The sequence below is a fragment of the Cyanistes caeruleus genome, chromosome 1 (assembly GCF_971803275.1).
Source record: "Cyanistes caeruleus chromosome 1, bCyaCae1.hap1.1, whole genome shotgun sequence".
Lineage (NCBI taxonomy): Eukaryota > Metazoa > Chordata > Aves > Passeriformes > Paridae > Cyanistes > Cyanistes caeruleus.
In genome coordinates, this window is record NC_141701.1 from 100,090,482 (window position 1) to 100,107,024 (window position 16,543).

Sequence of the window (16,543 nt, forward strand, 5' to 3'; positions counted from 1 at the left end):
TGAAATGGTAAAGAAATTATTCAGACCAAATTTTCAAAGATGGGTAACTTACACTGAATCACTGATTTTAAAGTTTTACAGTAGTAGGCAACTGTGGTATATTTCCAGACAGACTGAAAATACTTCCTGAGCTTTCTGACATAAGTGTCTGGGTTAACTAATAATAACATTGGCTGCAAACTTTAAAATTAACTGCTGCAGAAAACATAGTGAACACATAACTGCATTACTAAATGTCCTATATGCCAAGAAATGCTCTGGTGCTCTTAGAAGATTATTCCTTACTATCTCCCTCAAACATAAAAAATTAGCCTACTAAATGATGTATTGTGTGAAGGGTAAATGAAGGATAAACAGGAAGATCCACAATCCTGAATTTTTTCCTGTTTATTCACGGGTAGTTTCAGCTTTTTTCCAGTTTTTCCATAAGCAGAGGCATTTGCTTCTGCACCGAGGCACAGCTGAGCTTCATTTGAGCACTGTCCTCTGCACACAGCAACAACTCCATCCTTACCCCTGCTCCAAATCCTCGGAGAAGTCCTCAGCCACCCCTGACCCACCAAATCTGCTGTCTAAGGAGAAGTGACAAGAGTTATGTTCCAGATTGTTTTGGCTCCTGGCCATCCCTAGATCTGTGAGTCAACAGACTGAGTCCAACAGTATACTGATGTAATTATCTAACTGTCCTAAAGCAATTAGGGTAGCAAGAGAAATCTCGCTATGGCTTTCAGAAGAATGGTAAGAACTTACAAGTTTTCACAGCTCAAATGCTGTTTCACTTAAGCCATGGTGTCCATCATGTTATTAGCATGTTATGTGCATGTACCCCTTTAAACCACAGGCGTATTTCATTGGCATTCTAGAAGTGCTCAAGCCATGATTCAGATTCTCTGATCCCAGGAACCACATCCAAAAGAGGCATTTCATTGTATCCCTGATGGATCATACAACAGACTATGGATTCCAGGGGACAAACCTGCAGCTTTTCAACAACATGTTGTTTGACTGAGATATCTTCAACGCCTCAACCAAGTGACTATATTGTCATTGGATGCTGCACAACACCAGGGCTGTGGTAACTGATCAAAGATGAGCTGTGAGCCTACAGAAAGTGTGAAGTTACATGTATTTGTTTAAAACCTGAAGAGACATTCTTAAACTAATACGTTTAGCATGCACTTATGACAGATTAAGGCTGTGTATACAGTCAGGAGTCAAAGCTCAGGGGATGAGCATTAAGACAGACTGTATTCAGCTGTACTGTCCACACCTGAGTGTCTCATGCCATTGAAAGCCTGGGAGTGTCCAAGCTACAAAGGCTGGCAGGAGAAAACTGTCTTTCTGAGGTGGCAGGTGGAGTTGAGGCAAGGTATTTCACAGTCCTGAACTGACACCAAGCACCTGCACTGTATGCAGATGAACCTTAGCACCTTCATAATTATGATGGAGCTCCAGACTCAGCTGCTAACACGCCAAGTGTCCGTTTGCTGGGGAACTGAATAGTTCCTTGAGGCTTCACTACCTACAACTCACTGGACTACAGTGGCAGAACAACACAGCAGGATCACACATTTCTGTACTGTACACAAATACATTTAGGTGCCAGAATCTGAAACCAAATTCTACCCTGTGACATCTCTGTATGTTTCTGGAGTGTCAGTTGGGTGCTGGGTCAGAGAACACTATGTACCTACTGTTTTGACGTGAATTCAGGGTGGTACACCTGAGACCATGACTGTATACAGTTTAATGTAATAGGTGGTGATAGGCGGTTTCCTTCACACCTACCTTTGTGTGCCACTGGAACATACCTTAAGCATAAGTGAAATTCTGCAGGAATGGGACCAGAGGAGTATTGAAGATAGCGAGGTATTCTGCATATTAACTCTTGTGAAAAAGCCTGAATGTACACTGCAAGAATGGTCCCAATATATGCCATTACATTATAGCTCTGTCATTTTTGTCCTGTATCTAAAGCTCCAAAGAGCCTGAAGTCAAAACTTGCCTTTCTGACCATTCAAATTTATTTTTTTTCAAAGTGTTTTTTTTAATACCTCTGCTAAAACAAAAAGGGTAGAATTAGCAAGAATTCATGCAACACCCTAAGTACTGCTAGGAAAGCCCTATGTGAATGCCATATACCTTGACTGACAATAGGTCATTAAAATTTATTCTCATAAGAATATGTGCCCATAACTAATGGATTAACTGTAAAGGTATATATTCTTATAAGCGAGGATTAATTAGTTATCCGTTTGGATAGGGTGCACCGCTCATTTTTCAAATTCAGCTAAAGGCAGTTTAACTCTGGTAAGTTTCTGAATTCACTGGGAAGATCTTTCCCATTGTTAAAGTACCAGTTTAATTACCTTTCTCTACATAGTTGATTCTGAATATGCTATATTTTGGTTCCCTTCAGCAAATGCTACAATTTTGAAATGTCAAACTGCTTATGTTTACCCACTATTGAAAAACTTAGAATTAACAAGACAGCCTTTTTTTGCAACTCTGTTGATGGCTCACTTTGGTAAAACTCCCACTGAAATGAATAGGAAATGTGCTAGAGTAATGACAAGACTGATCACAGGAGTTCACTTCAGCCCAAATAGCCTGAAAAGTAAAAGCCATGGTCACACCAAGACCTAAAGCACTGAATTTCAAGTATACTGCCCCATTTAGATTAAAAGGGACAATCTTGATCAACAGTCACTTCTACGTAAGCATCATTTCATTTGGCCATGTTGTTGTCTAGGATAAACTGAAATAATTCTACATACTTTAATAAATCTATTGACTAAATGCAACTAGTCAGTGTATGTTTTATATGATTGAAAAATACTATTTCAATTAACAAGGCTTTTGTGCCTGAAGAATTCCATGGTTATACACTGACATGCACTCATGAAGAATCTGACTCAATTCAGTGCGGATACAATGGATTTTTGGGAGATCAGAATTACACCCCATGTCAGCCCCACAAACAAAAGATATCACAAGACATACACCACCCTTCCAGTATAAATTTTGAATGAGGCAGCTTTTTTTTTTTTTCCTCTTCTCCCTGAAGTTTCAACATTTGTGAGATGTACAAATGAGCCATGATCGGCTGATGAAGTATTGAAACATTTATGACATAATGAATATGTCTGACAAACCTGGTGAAGCTGCTTTGAACAAGGGGGAAAAATGTTGACAAGATTAATATAACTTAAGTTGCTACAATGACAGAAAACAGGAAGCCTGTCTTAACCCACCGTCTGTTGGGCTGAGTCCGCGGGCTGCCGAGATCATGGAGAGGGACGGGCTGCTGTGCAGGGACCTGATGTAGTCCATGTAGGGGTTAATGTATGGGTGAGGGGTGCTGAAGGGAGACTCTGATGTTGCAGCAGGATTTCGGTGCGGGGAAATTCTAAGGAATGGAAGCTCTGAGTATGTTGGGCTACTAGATAAGGCAGAAGGCCTGGAAGAAACAAAAGGAAGAAAAACAAAACCAGCCAGGTTATCTATACAATAAAAAAAAAATACTATAAAGGTAACACACTTGTTTCTTGAAGAGTAACAACTAGGTTGCACACGTACTGAAGTCAACTGCCTGGAAAGAAAAAGGATGGGAAATTAATTCTTCTTTGTCCCCATTATTAGCAACACTTCTCCGACCAATTTTAGCAAGATTTTATATTTGGTTTAATCTTTACACCCCTCAATACCCTTTCCCCAAAGAGTTAAGGAGAAAATCATTTCAATTAGTGCAAAATAAGTACACTATATTACATAGTGATTCTTACTGCAATATGAAATTCATACTGAGATTCAGAATAATTTACATCTTCAAAACCATGTGGCTACTGAAAAAGGAGCTTTGAGAGCCACACTGCACCCATGCCCATCATATGCCAGCTTACTCTTTCTGAGAATGCAAGATAGCATGTTTATACAAAAATCTCCTCAGGAGTCCCAAACTCTGTAAGCCATTAAGACAGATGGGTCCTTTGGAGCATTTTTTTTTGTTGCTGTCCCTTCCCATGAAAAATTCACAAAACTTGGTGGCAGAGGAAGAAAGATTGCCGTGTATGTGTGTTTTTAGTATGGCACAGTGACCAATGTGTTTTAACAAGACCCCATTAATAAACTACATCATTTTTGTGAAGGGAAAGCTTGGTGCCCCACTCATGCTATGTGTGATGAACCAAGGCTGAAAGCTGAGTTTACAGCTGACAAAAGATAAATAACCCGCGATAACCCTCCCCATCATCCCACCCTGCCAATACAACAGTGTCTGGGCTCTGCTTGGAGACTTTTCTCTCACAGCATCCCATCACCAAAGGCACTGGAAAAAGTTCAAATTTCATCAGAAGGGGTTGGAGTGCCTGCCCTTGCCAACCTGCTCTTTGGCAAAAGACAATGATTAAGCCTGTCATGCATTTTCTGTAGTCCAACTGGCTGACCCGAACTAAATGCCTTTTTGTCCCTGTTTTTCCAATTAATTTAGCATATATACAGCACAGACACAGGCAGCAGCTGTGAGAGCAGTGAGGGCAGCCTGTTCCTTTGATGCTGTTGGCTTACAAAGAGTAATCAAACAAGAAATGTATTTTTTCCCCTTTAACATACACATATCATGATCAATGGAGGTAGTTGTCATCACCTAAAAGGCCAACAGAACATAATCTTACATAGGAGCCAATTCTGCCCTGCCATCAGCTCGGAAATGCTAGCATATGAGTGGGACAGTGATCAAAGTCATGAATTCCTAACATGACGCCAGCTTCCCTGCCACTAAATCCATGAGGGCTTGTAAAATCTGAGGAATGAAGACTTCTCCTGATGTGTTTTTCTCCCTCTTTTCCCTTCCCTATTTGACCTTTTTTGTGTTTCTTGCCCTCCAACAGCTTTCTGCAAGGTAAGCCTGTTCAGCCTTCCTGTATGAAAATACCTCCTCCTAAAGCTTTTTAGCATTTTGTGCAAGCAGCAGGTACCAACAGTGCAGTTACTCCTCTGGCACCCAAGAAAGTGACCCACATAAAGCTAAGCCACTCACTAGCATGCCTTCACCATATTTGAAATGCACTGAGAACCTGAAACCAGAAGCCAGCCACTTTCCACCACTGTGCAAACCAGACACCTCCCTTTCCTCAAAGAACTTTTTGTCTGCATGGTTCTAAAGTACCTTTGTTTCACAGTGGAAGTGCATCTTTTATCTTGGTACTATGGAACCCCATCAGACACGAAATATTCGTTGTCTCCTGATTCCCTATGAGGCCAAGTTTGGTGGGCAAGGGCTTTAAAAATCATGGTCATGTAGGAAGCAAAAGTACTACAGCTGGGTATCACATTACAGAGTGAATTTCCTATCCTGGCAGTGAGGAAAATACAGTAGTACAGCAAATCTAATACAAGAGTAACAAAGAAACTAAGTTCGGATGTCATTTTACAAGTGATTCTTTTTAAGTGTGATCCCAACTCACAGTTAGAAACACGAAGAGCACGCAGGCAGGCTGGGACCCTAGCCTTATCTGGTGCATACTGAACAGAAAACTCTTTAAATGCTTATGCAAGAAGGCTGAAAGTCTGTATCGGCCACAGTGATTCACTCTCCAGCTGGCCAACAGCCAAATGCTGCCGCAGGAGCAAGATTAAGAGCCAGGCTGTCAGCTTCTCCCTCCAGATCCAACAAGAGCCATTCAAGGACACCAGGACTCAGCCGCTCTTCTCCTCAGCCCTGCCTCTTTCTCCTCTTCTGAGCTCCTCAGTTTTCCTAGGAGTCGACGCAAAGGACACTGACCTGGGTAACATCAGTCAACAGCAGGCATATAAACAGTATTATCTGAGGCAGAAATAAGGAGTCATCAGATTCCACAAAGAATTCCCAGCTCTGTACTCTGATGTTTCCTAATTTCACTCAAGCATCTGATTTTAACATGCTGCTAACCACTGTGCTCACTTTCAGTCTCGACTTCTCTCACTACTCACTACTCTGTGTTCCCAGATCCTCTTTTCCCTACATACCCATGTTCCCTCATGCCCTCTTCATCTGCTCTTAATCCCACAATTTGAGTCATCCTGATTTATCCCAATAAATGTCACATATCCTTCCTTTCCCTCTGTGATTAAATTTCACTGCGAACAACTACAGTATTAACTCCCTCCTTCAAACTAAAATGCAGCTTTTAGAAAGGGTGTTGCCAAACACCCTTACTGTTGTTTTGCAGCCTAATTGTGCAGCAATAAGGAATGACTTCTGTCCTGTAAACAGCAAACAGTACAGCCCAGGAGTGCCTCTGCAGATGCTCATTCAGTGACAAACCAAATCTCCAGATGTGAATGGCAGTCCATCCCTATCATTTTTATTTCACATGTATAGAACAATATAATGGTTTGGACTGGAAGATACCTTTACCAGTCATCTAGTCCAATCCTGCTGTCATAAGCTGGGAAAGAAGCTGGAGACCCTCCTTCAGACTCAGGACCCTTGAGCCCAGCATCTTGAAACCTAGCCATGCATCCTTTGGAATGGTGTTCTGCCTTGGGTCTGAGGCTACTCCATGGGATGCAATGAGGCTTCAGCATGAGAAGAGGCAGGGAGATTTCCAGTGATACTGATTGACAGTCTATGCCACACCTCTAAACCATGGGAAGGCAGAACTTGCCCTGCATCTTCTCCTGTGCAGAGGTTCTTCTGTTATTCAACATATTCAGACTACTTAAGGGAGGGAGCAAAGCAGATATATGCTCTTTTCTGAATCAGGACCTCTGTGTCTACTTCTAGAGACCTTGCAAACTGAATTCAAATTTGATACAAAGCTGATCACAGTTTCAAGACACAGTTGAAATGTTTTTTAAAAATATTATTTTCTCAGGAACCTTGATTATATCTACAACTCTGATGTAAATGAGAAGGAACAGAGAACAGGGCTAGCTGTGAAGGCATCTCCTTCTTTCTGTCTAGAAGTCCTTCCTGTTCACTGCTAAGGTGCTGAAATATCCTGAGTGCCACACAGCTTCCATAACTAACACAGGACTTCCCACTCCCCACCCATATCCAGCCTGCCAGCTTCTTCCTGTCCCAACTCTGATGCTCTGGGGAATCTCAACTCCTCAACTCACAAATGGCACACAGATGCTGAGGCAGGGAGATCAACATAAGGGCAAACAGGTGTATTTTTTCCTATTAGTCATGACACTATTTTGATGAATTGTTGCAGAGGTGTCTGCACAGTCTTAAAAGCTTACATAGTCACACCAGTACAGCAGCTGTGAACAGCATCCGTTGTAGGGCAAATCACAGTATATGTGAAGCTGCTTTTTTAAAGAATGGGTTCTCTTCTGACCACTACTGAACCACAGGTGAGCTATCTGTGGGATTTCAGTTATTACTCATGAAAACAGTGTGTCATTTTGTTTTGTTGCTTACAGCTGCAATAGATGAACTCTGCACAAGAAGACTCGCAGCAGGGCTGGATTTTAACCACCACAAAAACTGAATCAAATGAAACTCCCTTTTCAGCCCATACAGCTCTTTTTTCACTGGTGAAGGAAGATCATGGGAATCTGAGAGTTGATGAGGCAAGCATGAGCAAGTTATACATATTTCAAAATGATCTGCATGCACAGATCATTACCTAGGTATTATCTCAAAAGGATCACACATTCTTTCCATCAGCAGAAAAAAATGAGATACAGGGACTCCTACCACATACTTTAGGCTGCTTTTTGTACTTAAGCATTAGCCAGTTTTACAAAGAGAAAGATGGGATTGCCCAAATTCGTATCCTATCCCTTTCTTTGGTACTAATGGAACAGGTAACTTGAGGTGAAATATTGCTGTCTGGCTATGACTAGAGGAGAAAGTTCCTGAGTAGGTGAGGCAGCACAGAGCTTGTTGACCGTGGATCCTTTCAGCCACCCTCTCAGTGCTCCACTGATGGGATTAGAGGATCAGCCCAAAGTCCATGAAACTATCTTAATGTGGATTCATGCCCGTAACTGAGTTAGGAATTGAGGAGGAGGGGACAGAAAAAGAGACCCAGTTTAGGGTGCTGGGGAGCAGCAAAGGCCAGCTGCTCCCCAAGAAAAGGCAAGCCAGGAGCCAATCACAGGCAATGTACTCCATGCCACCAGATCTGAGTGACCAGAGCCAGGTGCTAACACAATCAATCAGCAATCTGAGACGAGGCAAAGTGACAGATCAGGTCCGGGTTGGGCCAGTCAAGTGCAAAAGGTGACAGGGACAAAGACAGGTGAAAGACAAGCTTCACCATGGTTCTGAGGGCTCTATGCAGCTCCACACAGCGCAGATCCTGAGCTCAGCCAGGAGCAGGACCAGAAATTGGCACTACTTAAACCACAGGTCAGGCAGCTCAGCTAAAAAAGGAGTTCCTGGATGCATGAGGTGCTGGTAGAGGTCTCCGGTGAGGCCACTCAAGACAACTACAGCCAATTAGTAGCCTCAGGATACTTATTTGCTTTGGAGTGCTTGAACTGTTTTAATACACACCAGAATACCAATACAGTGAAAATTGTCCCTGTTCTTCTATCTCTTGCAACTGTGAAAACTACAGGAGGCCGCTGGGCACAGTACAACCCCCACACTTGTCACAGGCATTCTTCAATAGCAATGTTTTCTGGAAGCAGATGTAAAGCCACTCAGAACTGCCATGAAGGTCTGCACCACAGGAAAATCTGGACTACTGCTTTTGAGGTTGGTTTGGTGTTAGAGATCTCTCATAAACGGTTTCCAAATAACTTTAAGCTGAGCTTGAACAAAAACCTCTTCTAAGCATATCCTATCTTAAAAAAAAGAAAAAAAAAAAAAAATCATGGTGATTTAAGCTCTTTCTGATTTTAAAGGAAACTATAACTCCAGGACTGGAAATCTTAATGCCAAGTTTTGTCCTGTTAAAATTTTAAATGGCTCTTTTATGAATCTGTTGAAAAATACATTTATATTGAAAACAGCAAGTGATCCTTAACTATAACATTGTAAATATGACACGGAGCTGAGGTTACAGATGGAACAATAATCTATCTCACAGAACAAAGCTTGTCAACGAAGTGGGATGAAATATTGTAACATAACCTAATTTATTATTGCCTTTTCATCCATCTTGTTATATTATGAATGTGTCAAAGTTCAAACCTCGATATTTAATCATTTAACAGTACGTTATTCAATGCTGGAGCAAGCATTGATGGCATAACTCTCATACCAATGATATCCACACTGTTTCTCTGATACCTGTTCAATTTGGTCCTGCCTGGAGAATTGAAAAATATTAAACTCATTACACTGCCTATGATACTTTTATCTTTTTCTCCTTTTTTTCTGCAGTAATCTTCTGATGTCTGCCTAAAAAACATTAACACTCATTTCTAGTAGAACCTGGAAGATGGACAAACAAGGACTTTCTTGGTATGTGGTGACTCCTATTCTAAAGCACATGGTTCAATTCCTTTTGTAATATCTCCCATGTTAAGTTTCTGTTGTTTACTTAATACCATAGTTGTTTGTACAGACTGACCCTTCAGCACCAGCAGACAACTGACTGATAAAAGGTTTTTATATTAACAAAGTTGAGATCTGAGATTTCAATGTAAGGAGATTGAGCCCAACACTGAGCATTTTTAAAATGCAAAAAGGACTAAAAACATTCCTTTTTTCACTTCTCATTGAATTGGTAAACAATCACACCTATAAATACATACTATGTGAAATCAGTAACATCATTTTTAATACCTATTTTCTTCCCAGCTCCAAAGAGGCACTTCATTCTCCTAGAATCACTCACGGCATCAAAGCTGCTGTATCACATTCTTGGACTACGGAAAACTAAGCCAGTTACTATGAACATTTACAGAATTATTTGAACACACAGGAATGTCAGAGCACACTTCATATAAAACAGCTCAAGTGCTGCAAAAGAGTAAGCACTGTAACTTAATAACTGTATTTTCTTAATGGTGGAAATGAAGAAAAAGGAGAACATGAGCATGTTTTTTAAGTCCTAATACAAAAATACTCCTCTTGATTTCCTGTATTATTTTCCATGTTCCAACATCTAGTGAGTTTGCTCACTTTTCCTCCAGAATTCACACTGGGACTGTAGTCAGCATAGGGAAGTAAGTCACAGAATCTGATTTGGTAACAATCTCTCATTCAATAGATACATGTTCAAATAAATCATGAGTGGGCCCATGCCTATATAGTTCACACAGAAGCTAGATCAGGTTTTAAGGTAGACAGACTCTGATTTGGTTTTGATTACTTATCTGCTGTGCACCTTGTACAAGTTTGTTGTCTCCCTGATCCACTCTTCACCCATCTTTAAAACTGTGGTAAAGCACTTGGAAAACGTTCTGTATTACAGTAGGGAGGTCATATCAAGACATCCAATGTTATGAATATTTTCTCACTGAGGCAAGGACAGTGACCCTTATAAAATGTGTGCAGTTGTGGTATGTAAATTCTTAGAATATACAAATAACCTCACCTAGGGTTACAATAAAAAGTTTCTCCCACATAAAGTTAATAGGCATCATAGCAGAAAAAAAAAAAAAAAAAAAAAAAAAGGACACAAATGACTGTACAAGAGATGTTCATGGTTCAGGAAATGTGCACGACAATTAGGCAATGACCGACAGCAAACGAATATTACTCCGGTTCCCCTTTCCTTCTTTGGGAAGTGTTAACATTATGTAGTTACAGTTAAAAATTGACTACATTAATCAAGCACTAAATCCTTAGTCAGTGACTGTATTCCTATTTTTCAACTGATGGACTGCCTGAACATAGACCCCAGTTTTTTACATACACCGTCTGCTACTTTTAAGACTTCATAAATAACCCAGTCATCAGCTTGTGGATTTCCTCAAGAGCAGCTTATGCCATGAAAAGCAATGAATATTCATTCTGTTGTTTAACAGAATGCTGTTTACATAAGGTCAGCTGTAACACTGGTGACCTTCAGCCCACAGAAACACCTGTACTGACTACAGCAAGCAACTGCTGCTTCAGGTGATACAGCCTTGACTTGGAGTATTGACATCATGCATTCCTTCAATGTGTATGCTGATACAGTTTCAACTGTTTAATTTTCCTTCATTATGAAAAACATAAATAAAACTATCTACTGACTCCCAGTATTTCTCAAGTCAATTCTCCTTGTTCTCTTCCTCACATGCATCTCCCCACATCAACCTGCATCTCCTTTTCCTCTTCCTTCCATCCACCCACCACTGCTGCTGCCTCCTGGCACTGCTCTGAAACACTGTCCACTTGGCCTTTGACATACAGAGCATCCCAGCTTTCCTCTCCTTTCTCCAAATCCTTCCCAGGATCCTGTAAAGAAATCAGTGACTGGGGGAAGATTATATGGATTTACTTGGCAATTTCTTTGCGTGTACAAAGGATGCAAACATTCAGAAAAGTAACCAACAAAAACTACTCCCTGCAAATGTCACTTGCCCATTCTAGGCTTCTGCTGGAGGTTATCTGGCAAATTTTGTGCCAACTGTGTAAGCCTCTGAGTACCCAGCTGGTGCCTCTCCCAGGCAGAACATCTCTGCCTCTGGCCACTTCATTGCCCAGTTTCAGGAAGCCAGAGCAAAGCTGTGAGGCTGTAAATGGGGCAAAGGCACATAACCCTGCTGAGGGAGAAGGGATAATCCCCAGGGCAAGGAAACAGCTGGGGCTGGTAAACCCTGAGGCCATCAGAGCTGACTCACCAGAGTTCATTTGCCAAAGAGGTCTGACTTCGAGCTCTTCCTGGCAGAGCTCCTTGTATTTGCACAACACTCAGCAGAGCTCTGATCCTGCACAGACACTGTTGGACACTGCAGTAATGTAAACAGTAAATAAAAGTAATGCTAACATGGGATTTCCATCACTTGCTTCTGCTAGAGCCTTACCCAGGCATCACCTTATTTTGCTCAGCTTGCACTGAACCACAAGTAGAGTAATTATATATAAAATTACCTTATATCTTCATAGGACAGCCCAACCTCAGCACTGGTAAATTTTTCCTCCCCTGTCTTCAGCTGGTTCCAAGTTTACTGACTTGTAAATGTAATGCACTGACTTGTACATTAGCATAAAGAGGATCATGTAGCAATGTTGCATTTGATGCAGAAATCATCATCATGAATATAACACAGATGCACAGGACAAGAAAGTGTTATTGGAATAAGATTGACATGGACCTCCACACATTATTTCCTCTTCAAACTATGCTGTAGGACAAAGTGCAGCAGGAAAATCTAAAACCTCTACAGCCAACTCATTATCTATTGTCAGTATTAACAGACTGGGCAGCGAAATTACCAACTGCATTCCCACAGCAAACTTCTCTGCTCTGCAGTTCTCTTACGATGCTCTAGAGGTGGTCCCATTTGCTATTCAAATTTTAGACTCCTCTAGGCTACAGGCAGAGCCTGCCATCCTTTCCAGTGTTTAAGCAGAGGCACCCTCATATGAGTATGTGGACATATATAAATCTGGACTGCATTAATGTACCCCTTTCTTGCCTCCCTTGCTGCTCCTCTCCTCTCTCAGAAAAAGTGGGTCAAAGGAGTGTCAGAAGCTTTCTCACACTTAATGCTGTTAAGTCAGCTAATTGAATAAACATTTGTTTAACATTTGCTCCTATTTCACTAATGCACTGTGAGAATGAGAAGAATTTTATTCCCCTTCTTCCCCATCCTCCCCCTTCCTCAGGAGTGCCACTAGCTGTTATCGCAGTGACTAATGTGCTGTATGTGGCCATTATAGTCCTCAACTCTGAAATTACACCCAGGATGAACGATAGGCTCTGCCTGTATGCTGATTGGAGTTGGATGATGATTGATTAGAAGAAAGTCAGACTACGTAGCCATGCAAAAAGAACTGCACTAAGCCACAAGCTTAAACACTAAAAGAGCATTTCACCAGTGGCTTCAGAGCTATTAGATGTTTTCATATGAACAACATTTCTCACATCCAGGTTTGCGCATTTTATCTTTATTCTTTCAAATACTGAAATTGGTTGGATAAGAGGGTTATATATTTTTTTATATATATATATTTATATATATATATTTATACACATTTCTAAGAGTAGCCTGAACTTTTAGAGGAAATTGAAGAGGCTTTGTGTCAAGTACAGCTAAATCCAGCCTTTCTATATCAAACCCCTGCTAGAAAATTACTGTGCAGATGATAAGGCTGAAAGATATAATAAAAAGTGACTCTACTCAATTTACACTGCAATATTGGTATGACTGAATATTTTTCATTCAGGTGACTGATAAAATCACTAAACTGTATTGCAGATAAATAAAGGAGGCTTCTGTCAAGAATAAACACCATTAATCATGAAGTCTCACCCTCTGAGTGGCTGTGCTATGCAACTGCACAAATGCACCATCACAAGTGGCATGTGACCCACTGCCTCCTTTCTTCCCCCAGCTCCCTGGTGATGCTGTCCTCTTAGGAAACTTTCCTGTTGCCTTTACAACATTTGGAAGCCCGGGAATGTCTTTTCTATTCAAGTTTATACACAACTGCAATTGAAATCTGAATTTTAGTGGCAATACATTCAGCTAAAAATTGAAGCCCGGAGACAAAGTGAAGCCGCGCAGAAGGTGGCTGCATTGCTGTAAATCCAGCATTATAGTGAAAAGCCTGTGTTTAAACCGGTGAGGATGACACCTTTATAATTCTAAAGCTGAAACCAGTAGGAAAATTTTGCCCCAAGTCTTCTTCCCATTTTCTTCCAAACCCACGCATTTTCTTACTGGTTTTATTACTTAGTTTTGGTATTTCCAAATAGGTGCTGTGTTTCTTTTTGAACATACAAATACAAAATTTCTTAACATCATAAATCTACCTCAGTAGAATGTATGGGTCTCCTTTCAAAAAAGCAACTTACATATTAAAAAATGCTCATGAGCCGAAAGAAACTTACCCAGCAAAAGCACAGTCATACAAAAAGAAAAACAGACAACTTAGGTAACCTTTTTGTAACCTGCTTTAGAGCAAGTGATGATTCAATAGTGGCCATGTTATTAAGCCAGAATGAAGCAGTGCCCTACACACTAATGAGGTTAAAAAATGTAGTTAGGTCTTCATGTTAAAGGCACTTAGCAAGCAGCCTGCTTGGCAAAGACCAACTGTGTGCTGGAGCAGAGGACTAATCACACAGGCAGGAATCAAATCGACTGGAAGAATTAGGAGACTTGCGGCCCCGAGGAATGTAATTCATGCAGAAAAGCAGTTGTCAGAGCGAGGCCAGGGAACTGTGTGGGAAGAAAGCAAAATAAACAGCTCAACAAAGAAAACAAAGACGCTCAAATAGTGGCTTTTCTAATGCTTGAGTACACTGAAACTTCAGTGGGCACATATGACAAAAAACTCATCAAAGACGACCTCTATAAAAGCAATATACCAGTAAATAGTGAACTGGTTCAAAAACACTTAGAAAATGCCTGTAGGAGTTTAAAAATAAACTTGATGTCATTATGCAGGACAGAGAAAGTACACATATATACATGCATGCATGATAGGGAAAAGAAAAAAAGCAACCAAACGGTACAAAGCTAAGAGAGTTGAAATGGTTTCTACAATTACTCCTCATTTCTCTCTACCATTCATAGATGAGAAGAGGATGCAGTCTGCATGCAAGGAGTGCTCCTGCCTGTGTGCAGCAACACTCTCCGTGGAAAAACAGCATTGCTAATTAGGATCCACTCCCACGGCGTGAGGACCAGATTACTGCATCCACCAGGGGGATTATCTGACCAGAAAGAAGAGTTTGAGGCATGTCCTAAATCTCAAAAAAACTCATGCGCAATTCATGGGAAGTTTTCCTCATGACAGGTATGACCCATGACACTAAAATTAAATTTTTAAATCAACCAATATATATGAATTTCACAAATACTTTGTTCCCTTGAAAAACAGTATTTTTAAATAATGTGTCATTACTGTCATAATTTAATGGGTTTTTTATTTTTATTTTTAGAGAATGAAGCTTTTATCGCTTTTAATATTTTGGAACCTTTCTCCTCAACTCATTCATTCACTTATGATTTTTCTAAACTCTTCCTGCCTCAGACTCAAGAATGAGTTTTTGCACACCATTGTTCCAGTAAATTCTAGCTTCTCTTCTTCCCTTAACTCCCTCCTCCCATTAAGGCAGGTGCTCCTTCTCCTGGAAAAGCACCAAAAATGCTTCTCACATTACCTCAAATGAACACTGTCCTCAGCATCTGTTCTGTAATGCTAAGAAACACTCTTTTCCCAAATTCAAAACCAAACCACAACAAACCCTTTCATTTCCAGTACCTACTCTAAGTCATGTTCATAATATTACAAAACTAGGATATGGGAAGGAAGGAAAACTTGTCTTTAATTCTTTTATATAATAAAATTAAAACTTCACTGTTTAAAACAGAAACAAGTTGGCAATAACAAAAGAGAAATTCAGGGACTGAGTATTTCTCCTATTGCACTTGCTACCCGTATTTGATTGTGAAGGGAACATTTGACTAAAATTCTAACTTTACAGGACTACAGTCCTGACAAACCAGTGATGTGAAGGTTCAGCATTAATCATTTCTGTTAAGGTATGGTTGGATTTGCTTCAAACCTTCGTACTATCATCAACAGACAGCCCAAAATTGATATTCACAGGGATTAGTGACTGTTACTGAACAGAGTATCAGCTGGCATTTCTCATCTAAAACTACATGCAGCAGGAAAAAAAAATAGATTATACAAATCTATAGAAACTCCGGAATAGAATTTCATATATATATACACATTTCTGTATAAAACAAACAGATTATTTTCTGAAATGCATCCTCCCCCTTCCCCTAGACAAATACATGATTTGGGAAAGAAAAGCCATTTTGAGACAGCACCTGAATGACAGTATCAGCTGCACAGAACACATTTATGCTGTACTCAGGACTGGAGTCAAGGGGTGACCTTATGAAAACACGACTTCCAAGCTTTTCCCGTCCTCCAAGCACCACCACAAACAGCAGGTGCGCTAGTCTCAGATCAGCACCAACAATCACGAGGGCAGCAGGATTCACAGGTACATGAAGCACCACATACATCAAAGGTGAATGCTACTAAGGTACAAGAGAGGAAGAAAGATATTCTGCTAAGGGCCCCTTCTATTCTTTCTGCCACTATTGAAGGTCCGATTGAAGGTATGGGAGCTGGCTGAAGTGCAACCAGAGATCAGGAAAACACTCAGTTCTCATGCCAGGCTGAGAAGTCCTGTCTCCTTCAGGCCAGCTCTTTGATCCTGCAAGCACTGAAAGACATTTTGCTGCTACATAGTCCAGAGTACTAGTCCTAACAAATGGTAAACATATAATGGCTGGAACACTATAGCCAACAAAAGAAACAAGAGATAAAGTCCTTGCACTGCTACTCTTGTTCTACTTGTGTGAAAAACTGGAGTTAAAAATATTTCCTGGGCAAACCTGTAACTTTTAACAAGTGTAAAGGAAAATAATATTCTGGCTGCATTTTTTTTTTTTTTTTGAAAAGTAGTAA

At 40.5% G+C, this 16,543-nt stretch overlaps 1 protein-coding gene across 5 annotated transcripts in view; it reads right to left on the reverse strand.

Moving 5' to 3' along the window:
• The window catches only part of GLI3 (GLI family zinc finger 3), a 208,255-nt gene that overhangs the window by 69,651 nt on the left and 122,061 nt on the right, over positions 1-16,543 (reverse strand). For all 5 annotated transcript variants that reach the window (XM_086844807.1, XM_086844790.1, XM_086844815.1 and 2 more), the window contains exon 5: positions 3,255-3,460. In XM_086844807.1, the coding sequence (XP_086700933.1) occupies positions 3,255-3,460 (206 nt within the window). The remainder of the gene's footprint in view (positions 1-3,254; positions 3,461-16,543) is intronic.